This window comes from Sphaerodactylus townsendi, linkage group LG03 (genome assembly GCF_021028975.2).
Source record: "Sphaerodactylus townsendi isolate TG3544 linkage group LG03, MPM_Stown_v2.3, whole genome shotgun sequence".
NCBI lineage: Eukaryota > Metazoa > Chordata > Lepidosauria > Squamata > Sphaerodactylidae > Sphaerodactylus > Sphaerodactylus townsendi.
In genome coordinates, this window is record NC_059427.1 from 59,848,985 (window position 1) to 59,876,307 (window position 27,323).

Here is a 27,323-nt window from a genome sequence, read left to right on the forward strand (position 1 = left end):
CCATGTTATACCCCTTGCCCCAAACAAGGAGAGAGTACTTTCACTTTCCCCATCACCAATGGTCTCAGGTATCTTAGGAATGGATTTAGGGGGCACCCTGAGCTTCACAGAGAGTTCTCAGTTGAGCATGTTGGGGCTTTTTGTTGTTAATAATTAAATACAATGAGTATGAGAGCTTCTTCTATTGGGGTACTCTCTGGATGCTAATTCTTTTAGGTTGTAAACTCTTTGACAGATTGTGATGATCAAATGTTCAATGGAGTACCAGTTATATTTGTCGTTTCAAAAGTTTTCTTCATGAGTATGTGCATCAAATCAGAACATTTCTTTAACAATTTAATAGGTTGGTGTTGTAAGGGTTAAATTGGTCGATTTGGCAAAATATGACTTACAAAGCTGAACTTTTAGTGTTGATGGAAGGATCATTAGAGTAACCTTCACTCTGCAATCTATAGATGTGCAAGTAGTCTTTCCCCACTTGTCCATCCAGTGGCGTAACTAGGCAAACTGGAGCCCTGGGCAAAACCCTGAGTTTGATGCCCCCTCAGGCGCTTGCCCGCTGCAACGTGCACCCCCCACCCCCTTGTAGCTATGCCCAGTGGTGTATCTAGGCAAACTGGAGTTTGGCGCCCCCCCCCCCATGGGCAGCTGCCCTCCCCCACTGTGACCGAGCAATGATTTTTTACACCAGGTTGTTTCAAAGTCACCATCAGATTTATAGAACATGCCCCAACTCACAAATCTGAACACAGCAATAGGCCATGCCACACAGCAGAAATAATTTTTTAAAAAACATTTTCAAAATGCTTTCAAAATGTTTTATTACTGCTATGAAAACATTTTATGGTGTTGTATCTAGTTCCCGGAACCAGTAGTTAAATTATTTGAATCCCACCACTGCTGTGAAATATAGGGTTTTTTAATCCTTAATTTTTCATTCAAGGGCTAAAGCAGAAATAGAACATTAATGGACATAATTTAGTTTTTTCTTAAATATTTTTGATTGATAAGTTTAGCTCCTTGCACACTGTTAAGAATACTATGGTCAGTCCCAAAATTTAGAAGACTGGGATCTGTGGATGCAAATAAGTTGAACATCTTTGTGGGTTTTTTCCATCATAGGAACACAGGTCATTTGCATTTTTGTTGTTCAGGAACCAAGAAGCACAGGTGGAGATCAAGAATTTTGAATTGTAATTTAGATATTTTAACATAGCACCCTGAGCTCTTTCTATTTATGTAAATCAAGGAAATATTATCTTAGTTTGCCCTTGTGGAAGTAACAGTCTTTTATTTGTTTCCAGAGGATAATGCCCAGGCAGGCTGATTTTAAGACATGATAAGGGAGTTGGGAGAATATGCTATTTTGAGGGAAATTGTATATTTCTTTTACTTGCTGGGTATCAAATTTATACTAGTGTAGTGTAGCAGAGTAAGCATGTTGGACTATCTAGTAATGTTATTTTCAATAAATCTCAAGAGGGAAAAGATTGAGTTTACATGACTATCTATATAAAAATAGCAGGGTCAGCATATTCTTGGGAAATGATTTTTTCTTGTATGAACAAAAAACTGAGAATCCATTTGCTTTTATAGAAAATTTAGTATCTGTATTCTCCATTTTATTATAAAAACCTTTGTAATAGCAGTAGTCAGATACATAATTTATGGATACCATTGCTGTTACTTAAGAGTAACAGTAACAATTATCTTAATATAACATTCAGATTATAGAAAGTATGATATGTACAAGGGAGCCTGTGCCATTTTAATGCTGGAAAACTTACTGTTTCAGCATTTCTGTGACTTTCATTGGGGATTTAATGTTAGAATGCTTGCACATATGTAATGTGTAAAAAAATTTCCTCTAAATTGTTAGTATGCTATAAAAAGAAATATTAAGCCTGATTCATGCACCTGTATCGTGTGTACATGAACTATCTAATGCATGAGACCTTGGGTGATTTTTTTTTAATCCTCCTGGCAGATTGTTGTTAGAAAACAGCAGCATGCTCCCTTTGGCTCATGCATTATTTTTTTCTTCAAGCTGTGCTTATAGGGCGTCTCAACCTCAGGTGTTTTATTGTATATTAATCAGACAGATTTAATAAACAGCTAGAAAATTTCCCATCTAACTTATGTAGTTTGTAATTTCTTTAAATTGTATTTGCATCTCTTCGTGATACTGCTGAACTGGCCTGCATATAAACTGTACAGCATATGTTGCAATTTTTTTTTGAGTCTCCAGTTGTGGAAGAGACAAGGAACAGATTGTGACCAAGGAGGTGGAAGATTTTTCCAGGTAGAGGCATACAAGATAAGTAGGAAAATGTTCAAGAAAGATAGTACAAAAGGTCAAACTACAGCTGAATGAACAAATACGCCAGATTCCCAAAAGGAACACCAAACTGAGAGTCAGTGTGGTATATTTGGTAGACTGATGAACTAGGGATTGCTGGCCAGCCATGAAACTCATGGTGGGTAATATTTTCTCTCATCGTCTCTGGGTTATAAAGATGCACAGACTGAAGGGAGGGGTATATCTGATTGGATAAAACCAAAACTGATAAATAAAAGTTCTAGTGTTGGCACATTTTGCAGCAGGAAAATTGAACTCTCCAACTTCAAGAAGTTTTCTGTATGGTATCTTACTGATTTTTTTAAAAAAATTGTACATTAGATTTCATATGTGGGACCAAGCAGCAGCAAAGAGGCAGATGAATGCTTTAGCTTGGCTACTGACACTCTTAGTCACTGCTCTGCTGGCTGCTGAGTGGATTTGAGAAAGGAAAGATTTTAATCAGAGAGAAGAGAGCAAAGACTAGGAAAAGGAGGAAAAATGTGACAGTGCAGACCGTTGTCCTAGAAGGCTGAGTTTTCAGTGAAGAGAAATGAAGCTCTGATCCACCCCGCCAGGGGCATGGGACAAGAACATGTGGAGCTGTTGTTCTCCTTCTCCTCACAGATCAACCTGGCAAGTTGAAAGCATAGGTATAAATTTGGAGGGGTCAGAATAGTTTCTCTCTCTCTCTCTCTCTCTCTCTCTCTTCCCCCCCTCCCTCCCTTTAGTGATCTATGAGCAGAATAGGTTAGGATTAAAGCAGTAGTTCTTCTTTCCTTCCTCTCGCTCCTTATCTTAGGAACTTTCGTTTTTTCCTTTGCTCTCTGTAAACATGAGATTCTTCATGTAAAATAATTAAATGTGTTTCCCTGATGACTTTTCAACCTTCATCAAGGGTTTACTTAGGAATATGATTTATTAATGGTTTCTCATCCTTACTTCCTATCTCTCAACTACAGATTTACTCAAAGTCAGAACCATTAATTATATTACCAGAAATTTCTCTTTTGTTTTTTTTTTAGTTTTTTCTTTTTTATCTCAACACTACTAGCACTGAAGGTATGGTACCAGCTCTTTAATAATGTACCAGGAATTCATCTTTTGTCTGCTAAATGTTTTGTGTGACAATGAGAACAATATTTCTTCTCTCTTGTGAATCCCACTGATGCCTTGCTTGCAAACTTATCTATTTCTATGCTTGCAAACTTATCTGGGTGGGTGGGTGGGTGGGTAACCTTAAATTGTATTTCATTCAATTAATTTGATTTATAGGCCAGAGACTGAGTGCCCAACTGCACTTTTCGAGACCAAGTGCCCAACTGCAACCCAAAACCAACTATTTATCACAAAGTGCCAACACGGCAATTTAACCTGAATACTGAGGTTTTAGTTTAGAAAAAAGGTTGACTCCGAGGCACGCAGTACTCGAGAGTAAGCTTTGTGGTAGTCGGTGGCTTTGCTTTGAAGCAACCGTGCAACATTTCGAATGGGTGAATCATGACCCTAAGAGGGTTTACTCAGAAGCAAGCCCCATTTCCAGCAACCAAGCTTACTCCCAGGTAAAGGATAGTGCTTTAGTTCTTCCCATGAAAATCAGTTGGGTTTAACAACGCTCAACAGGGTTACTCAGTGGTGGGATTAAATTTTTTTAACAATGCTGCCCCCCCCCCCCATTCAATCAGAACTGGCTGCTGCCCCCCTCCCACACTCAACCTCCATCGGCAGTGACGCATCACAAGAACGCTGGTTGGGGAGAGAAAGAATGACTGAAAGAGGAACAGGAAGGTTGCTTGGAGAAAAAGAATGACAGAAAGAGGAACTGGAAGGCTGCTTGGAGGGAAAGAATGATGGAAAGAGGGACAGGATCAGCATGGAGTGACGAGGCCGGAAGAGGGGTGAGTCCCAGGGCTTTGTTGGCGGTTCTCTCCAGCTGCAAAGGAGTTCCATGCACCTCTGCCAGTCTCCTGGGCAGGCAGGATGTGATGCTTACAGGTGCCTCCAGGCTGGGTGAAGCCTCCAGGTGCAGGAGCAGTTCACCTCCGCAGCTGCTGTACGCTGGTGGGTGGTGGTGGCGGCAGGAGGGTGGCAGCTTAGGGCAGCGACGTTGGGCAGGCCGGGCATGCAGGTGTGGGGGGCAGTGGCAGCAGCGTCCAGGGTGGGGAGGCTGTAGGCTTTGTGCAGGCAGCCCATGGTGACCCGGTGGAGCTAGGAGGGCGATGGGCCTGAATGGGGTCTCACTGCCCTTCTGCCAGCTGTGCTGCTTCTCGCTGGTGCTGTGCCAGTGCAAGGTCACTCCAAAATGCTCGTTCAGCCAGCCAGTGGAGCAGCATGCAAGGTGGGATTTGCAATTTAACAAGCGGTTTGCCCAAACCAGGCCAAGCTGGCTGAATTCCACCTCTGGGTGGAAGGTGAACAGAAAGGTAATAAAAGGGGGAAGATGAAAAGGGAAGAGGAAGAAGACGATAGGAGGGAAGCAGGGAGTGGGAGAGAAAAAAGAAGTGTGTGTGAGAGAGAAAACTGGCGAAAGGGCTGGGAATGGGATGGAGCCAAGTGGTGGTGGTGGAGTGGGGAAGAGATTTAGCACTTTAAAACTGCATTATGCAAACAGCACACAAGCAGCAATTTATAAAGCTTAGAGATTAAGAATCTGAAGTTTACAAATTCATCTCATAGATACTAGAATGCATTCAGCCATGAACAATGCAACATTTTAATTAGTAGTTTTTTATATTATGCTATTAAATGGAGTTGCATAACCCATTTGGTTAAAACAATTATGCAGGTACATGTATGTGATTTTACAATATTTTGTCTTTTAAAGTAAATTCATAGATAACTAAGGAGTACAAGTCATATATTGTTCCAACCTCCAGGTGGTGGCTGGAGATCTCCTGGAATTGCAACTGATTTCCAGAGATCAGTTCACCAGGAGAAAATGGCAACTTTATATGATAGATTCTGCATGGTAGAGGTGTGGGGAAAGGTAGTATGGATCCCTCAAGAGAAAGTGACTGTCTATTTTCAGGTAATTTACAAAATATTTCTGCTGATCTGGTGGAAAAAACTCGCTGGGGGTGATTTGTGAAAGATTTACATGTTTAATACCTACTTGGAGCTGTTTCTCAGGCTAACAACCTACCTCATAGTGATGACAAAATTAGGAGAGAGAGTTGGTGAGCAGAAGCCCATGTGGTGGAAATTATCTATCAAAGTGGAAATTAACTTGTATTGTCGAAGGCTTTCACGGCTGGATTCAACTGGTTGTTGGGGTTTTCCAGGCTGTGTGGCCGTGGTCTGGTGGATCTTGTTCCTAACGTTTCGCCTGCATCTGTGTCTGGCATCTTCAGAAGTGTATCACAGAGGGAAGTCTGTTACACACTGTGTCCAGTGAGAAGGGAATTTTTTATTTTAAAAAATATACCCCTGCCGCAGCACTGCCCACCCAGCTCAGGAACGCCCCACCCCCGGACCGCCCAGGCCACGCCACCACCACCTCACGCCCCACCCAGCCCCGTTGGCCCCACCACCATCGGAACCTGTTGTTAAAATTTTTGAATCCCACCACTGTGTGTGTGTATGCTCATTAACAGCTTTGCAGAACTGCAGAAGTAAGCAAGTCAGTCTTAGTTGCTATTAAAATGAAAAAAAAACTTTACAAGCTATTAAAGCGCAAAAAGAGGATTATACGTGTGGTCTATAGTTATCTCTTATCTTTCTCTCTGTGTTGTCTGCTGCAACTAACCAATAGCTAATCAGTTGACTTTCTAATTATGCAGTGACCTCAGCAACTATTTAACATACTATCAGTTAACTCTTTCCTGGCTTAGTTATGTGACAAACACTTGCCAAATCCCAACAAAAAGGAAGAGGACGAGCAACAAGGAAAGATGGGGAAAGGATAAGGGAGGGCAGCTCTCAACTGCAGCTCTGTATTACAGGCCCTGCAGAACTGTGATAGGTCCTACAGGCCCAAGGTCTCATTCAACAGAGCGTTCCACCAGCATTCTTTGAGAAGGCTTTGGCCCTGGTCGAGGACAGCCAGATATTTTTTTGGGCCAGGACCACTGACAAAATTGTTATCCATAGAACAAAGTGCTTTTAGGGGTGTAGTTGAAGAGGCATGGAGGGACTATTTTTTCTCACTGAACAGTCACCTGCTAGTTACATTGGATTTCTTCATTTTAAAAGTCAGGGAAGAACAAAAGCTAAACTGTTCCACTTCCCTGCCCTCTCCTTATGAAACAGCTGCATTTGGCAAAATAAAACAAAGTTATTTTGAACGTGGAAAGAGTATAAATGAGTGGTTGCTCTTCCTTCTGTTTTGTCTGTGGAAAATTGACCTACAGTAACGTAACTGGTTAGACTTTTCTTGTCTGTGGACTATTTAAAACAGTAAAGGGAAAACTTGTGTCCCTAAAGCAAAACCGATTGCTTTGCAGATAGCATGTTCAGCGTGTTGTATATCTGCTGACCACTTTAGGATCATGTTCCTTTCTAAAAGATGGGCATTTGCTTGTAAGAAGCTATTACAAAGTTTTTTTCAGACAACTCTGCTTCGACTTCCAATGATTGATGTGGAAGAAAAAGAAAAAAGCTACTCTGGCAATATGTGGGTAGAATAGGGTTTTTTTTCTTTAAAACAAACTTTATACTATGTTGTGAAAGTTTTATATAATGCATGTAAGAGATACTTAAGTGTGGAAAATATACATGGAAAAAAGCATGTGGCTTGATCTAAGTACTAGCAGATTTAACATTAATGTATGTGAATTGGGGCATGGGGAGATGAAAACTGCAGCCAGGGAAGAAGGAGGCTGGTAAGCAGGCAGGCTATGGTTCTAACTATTAACAAGACACATTTCATGATACAGAGATTACAGAATATGATCCTATCACAATAAACTGTGCAAATCATTTATCCAAATCAGGATCTGCTGCAGGCTTGGCTCTGGCTCCTTATCACAGTAGATTATAATTTATGACAATTTGTTGTTTTCAGATTAAGAAATAGACGAAAGTGTACGGTTGAGCAAGATGTAAGCTAGTGTGGTACCGTAGCCATTTATTTTGCTTCATTTGTACCCCACCTTTGTGCCCTGTGGAACCCAAGTGGATTACATTGTTCTCCAGTCTGCCATTTTATCCTCACAACATCTCTGTGAGGTAAATTTGAAATTTACCAGTAGCTGCTGCATTTCCCACCCTAGGCTTATACTCGAGTCAATAAATTTTCCCAGTTTTTTGTGATAAAATTAGGTGCCTTGGCTTATATTCGGGTCGCCTTATACTCGAGTATATACGGTAACCTGTTTCCCCACAATGCTGCCAGGTGTTTTGCATGATGTGTACTAACATGGCATATTAAACATTAGAACAAAGAATCTTTTAAAAGTACAAAGATTATAAGGAAGGTACTGGTAGGAATGAACTTGACGGTAGAAAATCCAATCAGCTTCTAAGCACCTGTGCTAGGAATGGAGAGGGATTTTGCTTTTATCCTCTGCAATGATATTCATCTAATTTACAGCTATATTCAGAATGTAATGCTAGGATGATCAATTTTTTTGTTGTTAGAAGCAACTGATTTGTTATCTTGTGCAATGAAAATATAGAAATACAAATACAAATATGTATCATGGTGATCTGTCTATTGAACAATTAAGTGAGTTGTTGAGGGCAGCAATGGAGTTCTAACTTGACTGACCTCCCCTTCCCTACCCTCCTTTTTACCTTTTTTTTTGAGTATTTGTGTTCTTATTTGTATTCTTTCCTGATTGATCTCTACCACTGGGTAGGGCGCTGTAATATGTTGACACATGTTTTGACACTAAAAACTGTTTTTTATGATTTCCTAGGAATAAATTTTCCAAAAAATTACCAACTATTCTATGACCAGGAATGGGAGACTTCTATGAAAACATGTTTCAGGAGTTATTTACACTAGGATGATCTTTTGCAATGTCCTTTATATTATGTTATGGTACTGTAGCCTAGAGGGTGGGGAAAGAGAAAAGTGGGTAGTTGTGAGATGTGGTCAGAGAGCAAAAGAAAAGGTGCAGATGTTTGATACAGAGAGTGTGAAGGGAGAAAAAGTGGGAACATTAACAAAATAGAAGAGAATGCATCCTATAGGATTAGAAAGAAAAGGGGTGTTGAATAACCAACTATTTTGAAGGTATGACAAGCAGCCCAATCTGGCAGGATTGGTGGAGGGTCAAAGTTTTTCCAGGACATGGTATGGGCTTGCGCCAACGCGTTTGCCTGCCCTGCTAGTGTAAGTGGCACCTATGCCAGCAGAAAGGGCAAACAGGATGGTGGGCAGATGCCACACAGCTCTGGGGTACCCTATCTAGAAGATGCTGCCTTCTGCAGAGCCACGCCAGCATAATGGAGGACACCTGCATGACTGAGGATGGGCTAGAAGTGTTCCTGGGGGGTTTAGGCCTGGGAACAGCCCTCTACCCAGCTGCAGATTTAAGCCACCCAAAAGTGTGATGTAAGTCCATTTTGCCCCATGGACACTTTTCAAGCAGCCGGGGTTTTTCATGTTTTGTATTTTTTCCTGTGCCGTCTGAAAATCCTTTGGAGGTAGCATGGTAGGGACACCATCCTTAGACACAATTCCCTTTGGATTGGGCTGTAAAAGACTTTAACTACAGTTAAAATACTAGTATAGAACCCTTTGCATGATTGTATTTTTGCTCCTCTGCATTGGAGGTCAACACTGCAATGCTAGACAGACTTATACCCTTCTAAAATCTTAGTACTGCTTCTGAAAAGGCCTTATGATAATTCTGACATATCTATTATTTACAGTGCTATAAGGAAAAATAATGTATAGGTGATGTGGGGATTTGTGTTTTTCATTAGAAAACCTGAAAAAGGAATCCAGTACCTGATTGAAAGAGGCTTTGTGCCAGATACACCTGTTGGAGTTGCCCATTTTCTTCTCCAGAGAAAAGGACTCAGCAGGCAGATGATTGGAGAGTTTCTTGGCAATCGACAAAAGCAATTTAACCGGGATGTATTAGAGTAAGTATTAAATATGTAGTGATCATTATGCATCTAAATTTACTCAGTTGCGTTTAAAGGGATTAAATTGTGCACAGACTAAAAGCAATTTCCAATAAAAGAAAGAAGGCTATAAGAAAATATTTCCTATTCCTTTTGCAGAATCTCTATCTCCCTCGTTCACACATACACACAACACTCAATAAATCAAACTGAGACTTATCCGCATTTTTGTGATCCATTTGTATGGCTCCTTCCACATGGAGGTTTTTCTCTGCTTTGGCAACCAAACTGAAGTGTCCTTTGGAGCGAGCTGTAACTGTGCTCCAGTTGTCTTTTCCTTCCTCAGTACTCTTTACAAAACTTACTTTTCTGCAGTCATTTTTGAGAAGAGGAGTCCAAGCATTCTATCAAGCACTCTGAATGGGACAATCATGCTGCATGGGAAGGTCATGCTTTGCGGGGTGCCGGTCCCATCAGCACCATTTTCTATCTGTCAGCCCCTTGCAGGTGCTGTTTTCCATTCTGCCTAAGGGCTTTTTGACATGCTAAAAATTGCTGTAACTCTACAGAGAAAAGTGCACAGCAAAGTCATGTGGGTGTTCTGTTGCTAAGATGAATGCCTCTGCATTTGCAGCAGCAATGAAGACAAAATGGAAGATCCTTGCCATGTGCATGCAGCCTGCGAAATATGTTCATCCAGAAATAAAAGGTGTATTAATGTTAAGTCTTTCAGCGTTCTTTGTATTGTAATATGATATATTGTTAGGAATAAAACAATGTGGTGTGATATGTAAACCTCTACTGATTGAGAAGAAAGCATTGCTGTTTGAAGCTAAACTGCTGCTTTTAATTCCTAACCTTATTTAAGAATTCCATTGTTCTTCCCTGAAGATAGTTTTTAGATGGTAGCCACATTGGTCTTCAGTTGAACAGTTAGACTGATGTCCAGTAGCAGCTTAATGAGCAGCAAAATTTTGGGGGCATATGCTATTGAGAATCAAAGCTCCCTTCATCCGATAGGGGTAGGAGTGGAGATCCCTGAGTCTTTATATCCCAGTCAAAAAATGAGAGAGTATTGTCAAGGAAGTACTCTGTACGCAGAGGTACAATACATATTGTAATCAGCTTGACTGGAGCAAATAGGAAACACACACACACAAAAGAGTTATAATAGAATGACAGAAGAACAGCCCCCAAGCTTTTAAAATAGTAGATGCCTTCGTATCTGTTAAACTTGGTATGCTTAATACTTAATACCTTATGCCCTGGTCCGGATATGTAGAACAACAATTTGAACGAAGAATTACTGTTGAATAGGAAAACTACTTGCATGGTGATTATAAATGTTAATTTGTTGGGAAGCCTAATTCAATAAATGCTTTAGCGCAGCATTACGTACTATGCAAGTAGCCAGTCATGCTGTAGAATGGCCTAATCCTCTTTCTACAAGGGAACAGAGAAGCACACTTTGTAAGAAAAGACCAGGATGGTAGGTTCCCGGCAACTCACATTCCTGGAAATCTACACAGATTTTCAATAGCAAGGCAGTGTTTTCCAAAACCGCACCCATGGATGAGAACATTCTGTTGGAATCTGTTGAAAGTAGATTTTAAAAGGGCTGTTGTACTAGGAATTGCTTTCCATGAAAATATTAGTGATATTTTAATGTTTGTAAAAACATGTGATCTACATATAGACTAACAAATTTAATCCTGATTACTTTCTCTTTACATTTGCTTCAGTTAACCATTGAATTATTTTTCTTTTTTGATAGTTTGTTTTTAAAGCCATTCAGAGAGATTTGACTGCACTTTACTGAGTGCTGGACAGTAGCCAATGAAATTAAACATGCCATTCCTGTGTTCAGTTAAAACAACCAACAGTAAGAGTACAGAAACTTCCCTTACTAGCTTAAATGAGACACAAAGATAGTCTTTATTCTTTGTGGTATGAACATATACAGACAGGGATGCTGTGTTGTATTATTGACAGAACCATTGCAGTGCATTTTTAATTTGTTTTTTTACAAATAACAGAAGAAATGTGAACCTGGAAGGGTGTTCCCCCCCCCCCCCCAATAGATTTTGCTCAGTTCAGTGTGAAACTCACACACATCTTTTGTAATGCCATGTTGTGTAAAATGGCAATGTTAATTACACCATGGCAGTTAGCAACACTAAGAGCAGAAAGCTTACTTTTCATATGTTAGCCATTTGTGATTATTTTGAAACTATATGCCATAGGTAATCATTCTGAGAAAAAAATTCCAATGGCTATGTACAGTATAGGAATTAAAGCAAACGCTGGTAAGCCTGTGGACCTGATTTCAAAATCAAAGATCAGCTGCTGAAGCTAAGCTCACTCCTTAACATCCCCATGCGTCAGCCAACCTAAAATACTGTTGTCGTCTTTATAATGAGGTTTCCTGGAAGCATAATGTTTTATTCGCGTTGCGCCCCACGTTCTTTTATGAAGATAATTGCAGGGAGATCCATATTCAGAATTCCCAGCAATTTTTTAAATTGTGGGTAGATTCATGTTGGAAACATCGGGTGTGAGACCTTTTCCCTTGCACCTTCATAACCTAAAACACCTTGAGGAGATGCTATTTGCTTCAAAAAGGACATTTACATAAGCTTCTCCAACAGGGCAAATAGGTTGTTTCAGGTTGAGAAAAAGATGCAGGGAAGGCACAAGCCATGGTTCTCATGTATACGAAGCTATGATTTCCTGAGAACAATTTCATAAATTACAGGGAGCTCCAAACATAGAATTCACAGTTCACACCTAGTTTGACAGGACTCGGCATGGAACTGGAAACAGTGGTTAGGCAAGTCATATATGCAAGTCAACCACAGTCAAAAGAATGTAAGCAGGGCACAGGCTTGCAAGCTCCCTCTTTATACCGGTTTAACTTCCATGAAGCAGTATATTGTTTCCAGTACTAACTAAAATGAAGGCTAACTGGCATTTGAAACCAAGGTTTGCATGCTTCCTTGAAAACTTGCTTTTCTGATTATTCATTCTAAGGGTTGTCTCCTAATTTTCTTTGTATTTCCATTCTTAAACTTAAATCATGCTCTATAATAGTAAATTTGGTGTGCTGATTAGCGGGGTCCAAATAAGACTGAAGGAAAAAGTGGAAAGGTGGTACTGAATACTGAGAATGACCCCGTGAGCGATTTTGTGGAATTTTTTAACAAGCAAGATTGCCCCCAAAACTGCACTGAGACAGGGCAAACACATGTAGGAGTTCTCACTGTGCCTTCGTGCACATCTCTTTGTAAGTAACTAACTAGACTTAAGGACCCAAGCCCTTGGCAGTGTGTCAAAGACCATTCAGAGGGCTTTGTGCACTTCTTTTCCCTGTAGCTATTTATCATTGGAGTTTATGAGCAGAGTTCACACTAATACAGTTTTTCATTGTATGGCAGTGTATTTAATAAACACCCTTTTAACATGAGTAATCCATTTTTATTGTGACACCTGTATTAATCTGTTCTATTTTACAGTGATTAATGCTTAGTTGTTCATAACCTTAAAAACCTTTGTAAAAAGAGAACTGCAGGTCTTTTCTTTGAAACTAGTAATTATTAAAGTTAGCTAGATTGTGGCTTCCAAATAAGTCTGATCCATTGGAATTGTCCTCCTCTAGCATAGTTTCCTCCTCACTTTACACCTTCTCTCTTCTCCCTACATGTTGTAGAACAAGTATTTAAATTATTTACCTTTTGGGGGTTTTAAGGGGAAAGTGGTAAGTAACTACCCTGTTTCCCCTAATATAAGACATCCCCAAAAAATAAGACATAGTAGAGGTTTTGCTGAAGTGCGAAATATAAGGCATCCCCTGAAAGTAAGACATAGCAAAGTTTTTGTTTGGAAGCATGCCCGACGAACAGAACACAGAAAAATAAGACATCCCCTGAAAATAAGACATAGTGCATCTTTGGGAGCAAAAATTAATATAAGACGCTGTCTTATATTCGGGGAAACACGGTAGTTATTCTAAACACTGGGAAGGGTATGTAATTTCCATTTGCTCTTGACTTAAAGGCATTTAGGTAGACAACTGAAAGATCTAATTTCCACCTTTCTTCCAGAATATACAAGGAAATCGGTTCTGTTGCTCCCCACCTTATAATTCAAGCTCCTTTTTTCAACAATATTGAAAAAATGAAAATAACATTTTTTTACTTTTTTAGTATAGTTAAAAAGTCTTGAAAATATAATGGATGGTTTCTTGTGCCACAGACTGTGCTTTCACTGATCAATAGTCATTATGCTAACAGCTCTGTAATAAAGAAAAATCACGACCTGCTTACATCATCTCTTTTAATTGATCTATTATGTCTGTAAGTCTTTTTTACATTTCCATGCTCCTTCTGTTTGAATGATATACAAACTATAGTCATTTGTGTTGTACTGTAAAATACTGCCGACATGTAGAATTTCTTTGCTAAATAATTCTAAGACAATGGGTAGAGGAAACCAAAGCGAATGAAAAATTTCTCTGCCCTAGCTGTGTAGTGGATGAAATGGACTTCTCTGCCATGGAACTGGATGAAGCACTCAGGAAATTTCAAGCTCATATCCGTGTCCAAGGAGAGGCTCAGAAAGTAGAACGACTGATTGAAGCTTTTAGGTATGATATAAGTAGTTAGTGAAGATTTGTCCTGTCATCTGTTGAATGAGAAGGGTGTACTCAGATATATTGTGCTGTCTGTTTTTATCTTATGAAAGTGACTGTTTAGAAAGTCTCAATCTAAAATTCTGTTTTTAATGTATTACACATTGTAGACTGGCAACTTAATTTGATGTTTCTTAGGCCATTGATTTTAAGTTAAAACAAAAACCTGCTCGATTTCAGCTTACTTCTTTTGAAAAAAAAATCTTGTTTAAGTATAAGCATTTCCTTTCATTACATTTTGCAGTATGCTCTTTTGACCTTTTAATTAAGCAATTTAGCTGAGCTGAGCGAAGAGCATTAACTTATTAAAGCCTAGGCAAGTGTTCCTTATTCTTGGTGGAGCATAGGAAGAAATGTAACAAATCTTACAATATTCTAAAAATAGAGAACATCCCCTGAGGATATCAGAGCCATTTGGTACATGACAATCAGTGTATATTTAGTGCTAAATACAGTAGGCAGCATACAGTATAAATACAGTACAAGCATGGACTTTTGTGCTGGTATGTATGGATTGTGCTTTCTTGGTCAGAAGCATGTGGTGAACCCTTATATTAAGGCTTGATGAGTATGGTATGGATTGACATAGTGATTAGGCTGTTGGACTGTAGTCTGACAAACCAAGATCAAATCCCATTTTTGCCATGAAACTCACTGATTAATCTTGGGCCAGTTACCTTGTTGTGAGAAGGTGAGGAAATCATGTATACTTCACTGAGGTCCTTGGAGAAAGGATGGGATAAAAATATATTAAATAATTACATACTCTCCTGTAAGATCCAAGTAATACCTTAAAATTGCCTGGGGGCCATATGAAAATTATAGTTTGCAATATCCTCTGGTGAATGTAGCTATGAATGTCTGAAGAAGGAATGGCTGGCATCCCTATGCAGTTTCTTGAATATTGCACACGTTCTGGTAACTGGGAATGCCACCCTAAGCAGATATGCACCCTGCAAAGCCATAGAGTTCAGTAGATTTAGAGTGTATCTCCACTTAGGACAGCACTGTAAACTTTTGAAAATGTAAGATAATGCTTACTGATTGCGCCGCTAGCCACATGTATTGCTTACAAAATGTGTTAAATTAGCAGGACTGGGTGCACTTACTTTAATAGAGTTAGAAATAGCTTTAACCACTGGAGAATCTAGATCAGCAAATTATACAAGTGGCTTGCATTATAAATCATCAGCATTCAAGGAGCTACCATTACCAGAGAAAATGTAAGAACATAGCAAATAATTTTTAGAGGATATGACACAGTGAGTACTATTTCAGCATCCTGAATGAAGTGGTTTAGTTGGTTTGCTCTAAATGGTGTATCAATTACTCTTTGAATCTGATTCCCCACTTTTTCCTCCTGTGTGTCTTGTAGCCAGAGATACTGCATTTGCAATCCAGGCGTTGTGAGACAGTTCAGAAATCCTGATACCATCTTTATCCTGGCTTTTGCAATCATATTATTAAACACAGACATGTATAGTCCGAATGTGAAACCAGAACGCAAAATGAAGCTAGAAGATTTTGTCAAGAATCTAAGAGGTAGGAATATCCTAAGAATATCCTCATCATCCTTCAAAATTGAGAGGCCAGTTATGTTAGTGTTTACAAGCATTGAGAGTTCAGATCTCCTTTAAACAAGAGGCAAGTCTATTAGCATGTTTTCATGATGTTTCACTGAGTGATGGCACACTGGAAAAGGGGGAAGAGGAAATGCTTTAATCAGTGATAATACAGCCACACCCATTTTCTGTTTCCTAAGGGAACAGTTTCCAAATATGTTGGATGGATATCAGAGTCACTTGCCAAAAGACAACAGACTTGCTGCCCTTGTACTGGATCCAGAAAGGGTTAGGTGGCTTTTCAAAAGATGTTTTACAAAAAAACATAAAAGCATGGTCTAGTTCAGTTCCAGTTTGCATGTTTGTTTCGTTGCATTCTTATGAGAATTAGTGTAACAACTCTGAGGAGACAGTTGGCTTGAAACTCAAGATCTGAATTTTTTTTGAAAGCTACATAACTCCAAAACTCATTTAGATAAATACTTCTGAATATTATAATATTGAAAATCATTCTTGAGGAAGTCCAGGAGCTGCTTCTCACCCTATGTCACCAAGGGTGTCATAGACAAGTTCATGAAAAGAGAGGATGAGTGCAAATGCTGTCCTTGATCTTTACAGATTGGTCTCCAGTGCAGATATATGTTAAATATACTGATTGTGAGTCTATTGAAATCTTCCTAGACAAAGTAAATACACGATCCACAGAATGTTTTTTATCCAGGTGTAGTCAGTCATCTAATTTTTACATTAAAATGCTCATTGGATAAGCTGTAAGCACAGGAACCTCCTGTGAACATCCTTAAAATGGCGGTGGCAGCACGAGCCTCTGAAACTGGCACAAAATGGCGGGCGCTGTTATAGAAAAAAGCAAGTTATGCTGATAGTTTTTCAATGCACTAAAAATGCTCTCTAATCAAAGTACCATGCTTAATAGCTCACATAATTATGGTTTTGATGAAGGTGGAATTTGAAAAAGATTCTCTAACGTTTCTAGATAATTGGAAGGTGGGGGAGAACAAAGCAGGCACTACAACTGCAGCGGAACATTCCATTATAGAGGAGGTCTAGGAGGCAGTAATTGATTAATTCACAAATCTCCTGAGATCTTTTTGTGGGAAAGGATGTAGTAACACAAGTTCTGGTTAAGTACAGAAACATAAATGGTTGTAAAATAAAAATACAAACATGTAAAGGGACAGGAAAAAATGGAAACTTTGCTAAATGGGGCTTCCTTCCAACAAGTAAATATATAAGACAGTTTTGCCCGTGAGGTTGGCATTGCCATATATATGTGAGGAACACAGTACTGTATCAATTTTAATAGAACCACAGTTTGAATTATACTTCACATGCAGACAAGAGATAAACTTTATAGGTTAAGTCTTGGACCACGACTTTATTAACACATGCACACAGACAGATGTGGAGAATACATTGATTAACTGATTCTCCACCCAGAGTGCAAGAATACAAACTTGGAAAAGGCATCTGCCACTATCCCAGCTTAATGTAACAGTTCAAACTCCTCACAGCCATGCAGAAAAATGCTGGGAGGTCAGGTTACTTGATCCTCAAGCCAGGTCTGAAGATGGTGCTAATTTCACCTACTGCCATATCCAGTAGGCCTGAGTGGTGATTTGAGGAAGTCTCTTTCATCCTCTGAATCAGTGATCCCTGGTGTGGTGCCTATGCATCCTGTTTTGTGGCATTTGGAGGCCACTTTTTCTCAGTCATGTTTTCCCAAAGCAAACAGCTGGCTTTCCTCCATAACTTTTGAGCAACAGGTGCTGCAGAAGGATAAAAGAGGCATCACCTTTCTATCTGCAGGGATCATTCACACAGAAACATCACTTTTAATAATGGGAGCATGCTTGGCTTGGAACCTACCAATCTTTGGTGATTAGATCCAGCCCCCATGGTAGGCAGTTGGTAGCACAGTATTTTTTTTTTATAAGTGTCTGTGGAATCAACTGCTCTTTGGATTCAAACATTAATTCAGAAATAAAATTTGTATTTGGTCCCAGATCCCTTCTGTCTGTGGGGCTTTACTGTAGGATCCAACATAACATTTTCATGACTTTTATTGCATAGCATATTTTCCTCCTTCGTGGCTTTTATGTTATTACTTTGGTAACATAAGATGTTTTGCTGTAGGAAAAGGTCCAAGGACATATCTGACAATTGAAGCTTCTTGTGTTTTATGCCTAAATTTATCCATTGCTCTAGGTCTTATACACTTCATATTGTTTTAACATATTTACTTAATCTATTTTACATAATTTCTACCAAATTTGTCACTTGTATAGTCTCATCACACACACACACACACACACACGAAGACAGAAAGAGAGAGAGAGAGTCTGTTCTTTCTTTAGCACATCCATATTCTCAAATTACATATTGCACTGCTTAAAAACTTATTTTCATTTTCATTTGTGAACATGTAAAAAGATAAAGGTTTTGAGATATAAATACATGACCACTGCATAATTATTCTAACAATTAGATCCCTATTTAAAATAATAAGAATGCAACAATAATAGTAATTATTAACATATCAGAAAATTAAATCTTTAATTGTAAAATGGAGGTGTTAGATCACAGCATTCAGTGACTTGGGTTTTTATATCAGAGGTAAGAGTAATTGTAACTAGCCTTATAGCCTGATAATCTGAAGCTGTACTGTGTCTTTAGTTTTCCCCTTTATGGGAAGGCCATTATAATAAAATAAAATGGAAGCACTTCTATTTCTGCATTGCTAATTATTAGCTTTACATTCTGTAGGTGTTGATGATGGCGAAGATATCCCGCGAGAAATGCTTATAGGAATTTATGAGAGAATTCGAAAGCGGGAACTCAAGACAAATGAGGATCATGTATCTCAGGTGCAAAAGGTTGAAAAACTCATTGTAGGAAAGAAACCGGTAAGTTGGGCAAAAGTTGACCCAGTTATATCACATTTTTGAGAATTATTGGGAAGAGGATGCTATCTGCTTTAGGGTCAGTATTATTTCTTGAAAGTTGGATTTCAGTTAAATTAAAAAAAAAACAGATAATGAAAAACCAAATAGGCAGACACACAGCCATCAGGAATAGGGTAGTTTGAAAAGCCATCATAATAAGAATTCTACAGAGTAGGAATTGTGTTACCGTATATACTTGTGTATAAGCCAACCCATGTATAAGCTGAGGCACCTTACTGCCCAAACCTGGGAAAACTTATTGACTCGGGTATAAGCCGAGGATGGGAAGCCAGGAGGCAGAAAGAGCTCCTAATTTTGGCAGTGACATCAGGGGGAGTCACTGCCCAAATAAGGAGCTCCCTCTGGCTACCGGCTGGGTTTGACAAAGCCCAGCCAGCCAGCAGGCAGAGGGAGCTCCTTATTTGGGCAGTGACATCAGGGGGAGTCACTGCCCAAATAAGGAGCTCCCTCTGCCTGCCGGCTAGCTGGGCTTTGTTAAACTCAGCCGGCAGGCAGAGGGAGTTCCATATTTGGGCAGTGACTCCCCCTGATGTCACTGCCCAAATAAGGAGCTCCCTCTGCCTCCCAGGGTTTGACCAAGCCCAGCCAGCCAGGGTGCCTCGGGGTTCCCCCTTCACCCTCCGAGGAGGGCAGCAACAAGCAGCTTCTAGGCGGCAGGGAGGTTGTTCTGGCCCCGCCCCCAGCCTCCTTATGATGGATAGAAAATGGTGACTCACATATAAGCAGGGGCGTAGCTAGGGAAAATGTAGCTCAGGACGAAATCTGAGTCCCGTCCCCCCCGTATGGGCAGCTGCCCTCCACCATTACTACCCAGAGTAGCCGAGGGGAGGAAGAGAGTCGCCCAGGCCACCCCCCTGCCCTCCCAAACAGCGGATCGCTCCCCCCCCCGATCAAGACCTGACTGGGGCTGTCCTCGGCTGCTCTGGGGGTGTTTGGCACGCTCCATGGCTGGCAGGGCCTTCTGCAAGGATTTTTCTCCTGTAAGAGAGCTGGAGACTTTCTTGCAGGCTCTTTTACAGGAGGAAAATCCCTGCAGAAGGCCCTGCCGGCCACGGAGCACGCCAAACACCCCCAGAGCAGCCAAGGGGAGAGCAGCGGGTCGCCGCCCTGCCTGCCCGCCCACCCAGATCGATCGAAGGCCTGGCTGGCTGGCTGCCTGGCCAGTGCCTGCTGCTTGCCTGACTTGTTGTTTGTCTTCAGGCTCCGGCAGGCAGGCGCTCCGGGACTGCTGGTGGCTCATGGAAGTTGAAAGGGCTCCCTTTACGGCAGCCTTTCCGTTGCTCCTCTTCAAGCCGTTTGCTAGTCACCAGGTCACATGTGGTGCCTGTTCAAGCTGTGGGCCCGCCCCCTCCAACTCCCCGCCCCTCAGGCAGCCTCAGCACGCCCACAAGGAGGCCTGCTTGGGCTGCATGTCCGCCCCAGCAAGGCCAGGCATGCCCAGCAGCCCAGCCATAACCGGCGGCCAGCAGCCGCCACTGCCGCCCCCCACGTGACCTGGCAGGAGCCCGCCCGGGGCTGACCACCCCAGATGTCCCCATTGGCGCTATGCCAGTGCATATAAGCCAAGGGGTCTTTTCTCAGCCTTTAAACAGAGCTGAAAAACTCATCTTATACGCGAGTATATACACCGTATATTGTAAATTGTAAATAGCCCCCCCGCCCCCAAAGGCACAGAATTTGATTCCTTAAATCAGTTTCTATCCACCCCAGGAGCTAGACTCAAAAAAATTGTAAGAAGTACAGTGTTGATAATTACAGGAATTTACAAATGGGGGACCCACAAGGACTTGTGAGGAGCATCTTATATTCTCACACCCCACTATTTCCTCTTTTCCGTCCCTAAGAATTCCCATAGCCCATCCCTTTCCCACCTTCCCTTATCCTAGAAGACTTTGCCAGGGAAAATTGTGGCCCAGTGACATGGTGCCAACTGTTGACACAGGCCCAGTTGCACAATGAGGAACCTGCAGGTACTTATGGAGGGCACCTCATTCACCCCTGTATCATCTTCCCACATTATTTTATCTCCCCTCCCTCTGGGCATTTCCCGTATTATCACCTTTCCTTCTTTCTCTCCCACCCACCCACCCACCAATCTACCTTTTGTCTCCCCCCCCCCCCCCCCCGCCCATCTTCCGCTACGTTTATTATTTATTTGTTTACACCTCACCTTTCTCCACAATGGGGACCAAAGGCAGTTTTCATCATTCTGCTCGCCTGTATTCTGTTCTCACAACAACCCTGGGAGGTAAGTTAAGCTGAAAATGTGTAATAGGCCCAAGGTCACCCAGTGAGTTTCCATGGCAGTGGTGATTTGAACCTGCATCTCCTAGATTTGTTCTCACCACTACACTTCACTAGCTTTCATGAGGGGGGGGGGGTGCTGTTGAACTGTAGCAAGCAACAGTATGTGGGTAAGTCATACAATGCATGAATTCTCCCTCAAATGCCAGAAAAAAAGCTTTTTGAAAGGGTACTGACTTTTAATGGCAGAAACCAAGACTGGCAATGCTGTTTTGACTGCTTAGCAAAGCTACCGAGGGCATTCATTTCTTAAAACTACAGGCACTGTTTCTCGTATCATTTTTTAAAAGATTTCCGATTTCTCTGCAAAGCTAGGGCTTTTTACCAATTGTTAAAAGATCTGCTCATGGTTTCAGTCTCTGGATTTAAGTATCCCCATATCTGACCATGTTGAGAATTAGTATTGATACCGCCATTATTACAGCAAATAAATATATGTGTATTACTCAGCCTTTGACATGATGTATTTTTTTTTTGTCAGCTTACATAGTGAAAAGGCATATGTTACGTAGGCATGAGCAGTTAAGTTGTGGAGTGATCTTTGTTTTTATACTGTTGGACCATTGGTCAGTCTAGCCCAGTATTTTCTACTCTTGACAACAGCTCTCCAGGATCTCTGACCAAGGACTCTTTCATACATGTTATCATTAACTTTACCAGGAACTGAACCTAGTTCATTTTGTATAGATGTTCTGTACCACTCAGCTGTTTTCCCTCTAATGTACCTAAAAAGGTTATCAGGATAGAGATCTTGGTAGGTAAATTTCTGGGCTTCAAAAGATAACTGTTTGCTCTGAAATTGTGCCTTGGTGAGATTTTTTTCTAAAGCACAGTTCTGACATTTCCTATGTGAAAGGTAAAATGGTTCAAAAATCTCTCTTCCCTACATTTAACCTCAATTATAGAAAGTCAGCACAAAGAAAGCAGTCTCACCAAACTTTGAAGATATTGCGAGACTTTGAGAAAACAGAATTACATAGCTGTGTGACAGTCACCAAGAGCACCTTTCTATATGCAGTTTATTCTTGGTAACCAGAGGAGGTGGATTTGAAAATAGTCTTGGTACTTATCGTGTCCACAGACAGTTATTCTGAGATAAATAGATGAATAGTGTAAAAGTGTTATTGCAATATACAGTAGAAAGTGGTATTTCAAAAAGCAAAACTAATCCATAATAATTCTCAATAATCAATAATTCTCAGCATGGCCCTATCTGTGAATACTTAAATCTGGAGAGTGGGACCATGAACAGACAACTGAAAAAAACCCAAGTTTGCAATCCAACTTTAGCTTGACACAGTGTGTAACACACTACTCTCTGTGATACACCTCTGAAGATGCCAGCCATAGACGCAGGAAGAAATGTTAGGAACAAGATCTACCAGACTATGGCCTCACAAGCCAAAAAGCCCACAACAACCAACTTTCACAACTCACCCAGATTCAGCAGTGACCATGTGGCAAACTACTACTCAACCATAGCCAACATACAAAAGCCAGTGAAGTAGTAGTGGTAAGAGAATACCTTTGTCATGGAAGCTTGCTGGGTGACCAGGGGAAAATCACTCACTCTCAGAGTAGCCTACCTTGTGGAGCTGTTGTGGAAATAAAATGGAAGAGAAGATAACAGTATAAGCTGCTTTGGATCCCCACTGAGGAGGAAGGCAGCTAGGCAGGAAAGAATAGGTCAGGAAAGGTTGTGTACATGGTGAGAAGGAAGCAGGGAATGGGGGGAGGAAATAGAGGTTGCCAGAAGAAGTGAAAGGGAAAATAGTGTATGGAGAAAGAACCAGGGGAAAATGAGGTGCTCCCTGCAAGCCCACTGTCAATATATTTAATTCTCAATTTGGCCCTATCTGTGGATATTTAAAGCCCACAAATTGGAGCCATGAACAGAGAAGATCCGAGATTTGTAGAAAAATCTGAAATCTTAAAAAAGAGGGGTGGGATTTAAAACTTACCAAAAAAATAGAAGCAGTGCTTAAATAAATACATTCTGAGACCTCAAGCACAACAATATTGCCATGGTTCTCCAAACCTTGGTTCCTATCAGCAAAAGCAGGGGGGAAGAAGCAAAGCCTTTTCCAGGGCTTTTTTGACCTTCCAGTCTACCCCGGCTTTCTCACTACTACCCTGGAGGACTCATTGGAGCCAGGCCCAGCACCAACCTTGGAACATGCTGCTATGTAATTAGTGAAGCCTTGAAGCTACACTATTTACCTGAACCACTACCAGCAGCCACACTGCACAACTCACCTGAGTGACTTCCTACTGAAAAACTTTTGTAACTGGCCCAGTCTTGTCCCAGAGGAAGAGTCTGCCAAGGGGAGAGAAAGCTGAGAGCCATTGTGGTGTGCAATGGTTTGTTCCAAACTATGATGTGAGAATCCCTGGTTCAGATCCCCACTCTGCCATGAAAGCTTTCGGGGTGATCTTGGGATTGGCTCTCTGTCTAATCTACCTCCCAGGGTTGTTGTCAGAATAAAGTGGAGGAGAGCATAATGATGTAAGCTACTTTGGGTTCCCATTGGGGAGAAAGGTGGCATATAAACAAAGTAAAAAATAAAGCTGAAGACTGACGGTGGGTGCTGTAAAAGAAAGGTTAATTGGTGAGTGGAAAGGCAAGAAGGAATCAGGGAAGAGGGAGAGGATATAGGGACTGCAGGGATCAAGGGAAGACAATACAGGGGGAAATGAAGTTACCTGCCCCCACAGTTCCTTGTGGGATACTTCCTTGTAATTGTATTAATATGCAAGTTTCTGTTGGAATTATTTGGACTAGTGCCCATAGACCCATATAATGACAATTTAACTGAGAAAGAAAAGGCTTAGAGAGAGTTGCCTATGATTGTTTGTTGAAATGTTTGTTTTTATTTATTTGTTTAAATCTTTAGAATGCTCTTCCTCTTGAGGGTCATCTGACATCTAAACTATTTTCTTTTAGATGCCATGGTTTCAGTTTGCCAGGGCTTTTAATTAAGGCGTTTAATTTTTTAAACAAGGAATTTATAATTATTTTTAGCCTGCAAAATTTTTAAGACTAATTTTAAGCTGCTTTGTATCTTAGGTTATTTTATGCTCTGGCTGTGTTTTGGAATGCTGGGTTTTAATACCATTTGTAAGGATTATTTTTGTTTCCTGGAGAGGTGACATGGGCAATTTCAAAATAACTAAATATTTATCATAGTTTAAGAAGGCTTTTAAGTATTTTCTAGGTATGACACAATTCTGTGTTTCTTTGAAATATAGTGAATTTATATGTGTTTTTCTATTGTAGATTGGATCTCTACATCATGGACTTGGTTGTGTAAGTATTTCCTTTCCTATTATCTGTTTTGCATAATCAGAATAGATTAACAGTTAGCATTTAAAAAGTATTCTGCATTAATATTATCTAAGTGTGACTTTTGGTTGTAATATTTAAACGATAAAAGCTTTTGTTAGCTGATCTAATGGTAGTGGAAAGAGCTGTCAAGTTACAGCCATCCTTATGGCAACACTGTGGAGTTTTCAAAACAAGAGATGTTTAGAGGTGGTTTGCCTGCCTCCATACAGTATCCTTGAACTTCCTTGCTGGTCTCCCATCCAAGTACTGATCATGGCTGAACTTATTTAGCTTCTGAGATCTGACGAGATCAGGCTAGCCTGGGACATCCAGGTCTGAGCTAATAGGAGTAACTAATCCACTGGCGTAATGCCCATTGGGCAAGGTGGGCAGCTGCCCAGGGCATCACCTTGTGGGGGGCATCAAAATGCTGGGTTCATTTTTGGATATTTTTAGTGGTTTTCCATTTTTGGCCTGCAGGGGGCGCGTTTTTAGGCTAGCGGCACCAAAATTTCAGCGTATCATCAGGAGACTGTCCTTATGCTACCCCCCAAGTTTGGTGAGGTTTGGTTCAGGGAGTCCAAAGTTATGGACTCCCAAAGGGGGTGCCCCTATCCCCCATTGTTTCCAATGGGAGCTAATAGGAGATGGGGGCTACAGTTTTGAGGGTCCATAACTTTGGCCCCCCTGCACCAAACTGTACCAAACCTAGGAGGTATCATCAGGGCAGTATCCTGATGAGACCTTGAAAGTTTTGAGACTGTGCCTTCAGAAATGTGCCCCCCCCCCCCCAGCCTGCAACCCCCATGGACAGCAATACAGAAAACTCAATGCAGAACAAAGATTCTTGGGCAAATTTCAGGATGTTCTTGCAGGGAGGGCATTCTTGGACGTAACAGCACCAAAATGTCAGGGTATCATCTGGAGACTGTCATGATGGCACCCCAAGGTTTGGTGCAGTTTGGTTCAGGGGGTCCAAAGTTATGGACCCTCAAAAGGGTAGCCCCCATCTCCTTAGCAAAGAATAGGGGGATGGGGCACCCCCTTTGAGGGTACATAACTTTGGACCCCCTAAACTAAACTGCACCAAACTTTGGGGGTACCATAAGGACAGTTTCCAGATGATACTCTGAAATTTTCCAGATGATACTCTGAAATAAGGACAGTTTCCAGATGATACTCTGAAATTTTGGTGCCAATACATCCAAAAATGCACCCCCTGCAGGAGCATCCCAGAAATTTGCCCAAGAATCTTTGTTCTGCGTTGAGTTTTCTGTATTGCTGCCCATGGGGTTGCAGGCTGGAGGGGACACATTTCTGAAGGCACAGTCACAAAACTTTCAAGGTCTCATCAGGAGACTGCCCTGATGATACCCCCCAGGTTTGGTGCAGTTTGGTGCAGGGGGGCCAAAGTTATGGACCCTCAAAACTGTAGCCCCCATCTCCTATTACAGCGATGGCGAACCTTTTCGAGACCGAGTGCCCAAATTGCAACCCAAAACCCACTTATTTATCGCAAAGTGCCAACACGGCAATTTAACCTGACTACTGAGGTTTTTGTTTAGAAAAAAATGGTTGGCTCCGAGGCGTGCGTTACTCAGGAGTAAGCTTGAGAGGTGGTGATGCGATGGCTTTGCTTTGAAGCAACTAGGTGCAACTCTTCCAAGCGACCCTAGGAGGAAAGTTTACTCCAAAGCAAGCCCCCTGTTGCAAACTGAAAGCTTACTCCCCAGGTAAAAGAGATTCGCGCTTTAGTTTAACAGCGCTTAACAGGTTAATCAAGCCCAGCGACCCAGGCCAGCCTAGATGTGTGGGAGGGGCACTCTGTTTGCGTGTGCCCACAGAGAGGGCTCTGGGTGCCACCTCTGGCACCCGTGCCATAGGTTCGCCATCACTGTCCTATTAGCTCCCATTGGAAACAATGGGGGATAGGGGCACCCCCTTTGGGAGTCCATAACTTTGGACTCCTTGAACCAAACCTCAACAAACTTGGGGAGTAGCATAAGGACAGTCTCCTGATGATATGTTGAAATTTTGGTTGTGATATGTCTAAAAATGCACCCCCTGCAGGCACCAATGTCCTGGTGCAAAAAAAAATTTGGTCGTGGTGGAGTGGCCGCCCATGGGGGGGGGGGGCATCCAACTCAGGTTTTGCCCAGGGCTACAGTTTGCCCAGGGCTACCTCGTTACGCCCCTGAACTAATCCATTATTCAAATTAGTTGTACTTTCCGTGCAGTGGTGGGATTCAGCAGGTTCGCACCACTTCAGCAGAACCAGTTGTTAAAATGATGCTTGTAAACAACCAGTTGTTAAATTATTTGAATCCCACCACGCGAACCTGTTGTTAAATTATTTGAATCCTACCACTGTTTCTATGTGGTGTACAGTTTGATACAAACTGAACATGGAGTTACTCTGAAATACGAGTAATTATGTAAACGAGCATAATTAAATGTTTAGGCAGTATTTATAAACCTGAATTGTAAACATGATATTTACCCCAGACTTCCAAATAAGCTTTATTGCTGAGTGAGTATTAGAGACCTAATTTTTCTACTTCTACACCAACCAACCAACCACCAACCAACTAACCAACCAACCAACGCCTCTGTCTTTGTACTCCTTTTCTGTTTGAATACCTTTTGTTGTTTTATGTGTGAATGGTTGAGGGGGAAGGATATATAGGTGAAGGCATGTAGAAGAAGAAGAGTTTGGATTTATATCCCCCCTTTCTCTCCTGTAGGAGACTCAAAGGGGCTTACAATCTCCTTGCCCTTCCCCCCTTACAGCAAACACCCTGTGAGGTGGGTGGGGCTGAGAGAGCTCCGAAAAGCTGCGACTAGCCCAAGTTCACCCAGCTGGCGTGTGTGGGAGTGCACAGGCTAATCTGAATTCCCCAAATAAGCCTCCACAGCTCAAGTGGCAGAGCGGGGAATCAAATCCAGTTCTTCCAAATTAGAATGCACGTGCTCTTAAACACTATGCCACTGCTGTAAATAACAAATCTGTTATATTGTTATGACCGACTTTAAATGTAAGGTTGATAGCAAGTTCAGCAGAGTAAGATCTTCATCTCTATATATTTTCTAATAGTCTTGTGAAATC

The 27,323-nt window shown here is 41.3% G+C and overlaps 1 protein-coding gene across 11 annotated transcripts in view; it reads left to right on the forward strand.

Moving 5' to 3' along the window:
* The window catches only part of IQSEC1 (IQ motif and Sec7 domain ArfGEF 1), a 447,788-nt gene that overhangs the window by 387,805 nt on the left and 32,660 nt on the right, over positions 1-27,323 (forward strand). For all 11 annotated transcript variants that reach the window (XR_007244093.1, XR_007244092.1, XM_048491784.1 and 8 more), the window contains 5 exons: positions 9,212-9,373; positions 13,875-13,997; positions 15,418-15,584; positions 18,389-18,528; positions 24,170-24,199. Coding sequence is in view for 9 of the 11 variants with exons in the window: in XM_048491784.1 (XP_048347741.1) it covers positions 9,212-9,373; positions 13,875-13,997; positions 15,418-15,584; positions 18,389-18,528; positions 24,170-24,199 (622 nt within the window). In the remaining 2 variants the exon portion in view is untranslated. The remainder of the gene's footprint in view (positions 1-9,211; positions 9,374-13,874; positions 13,998-15,417; positions 15,585-18,388; positions 18,529-24,169; positions 24,200-27,323) is intronic.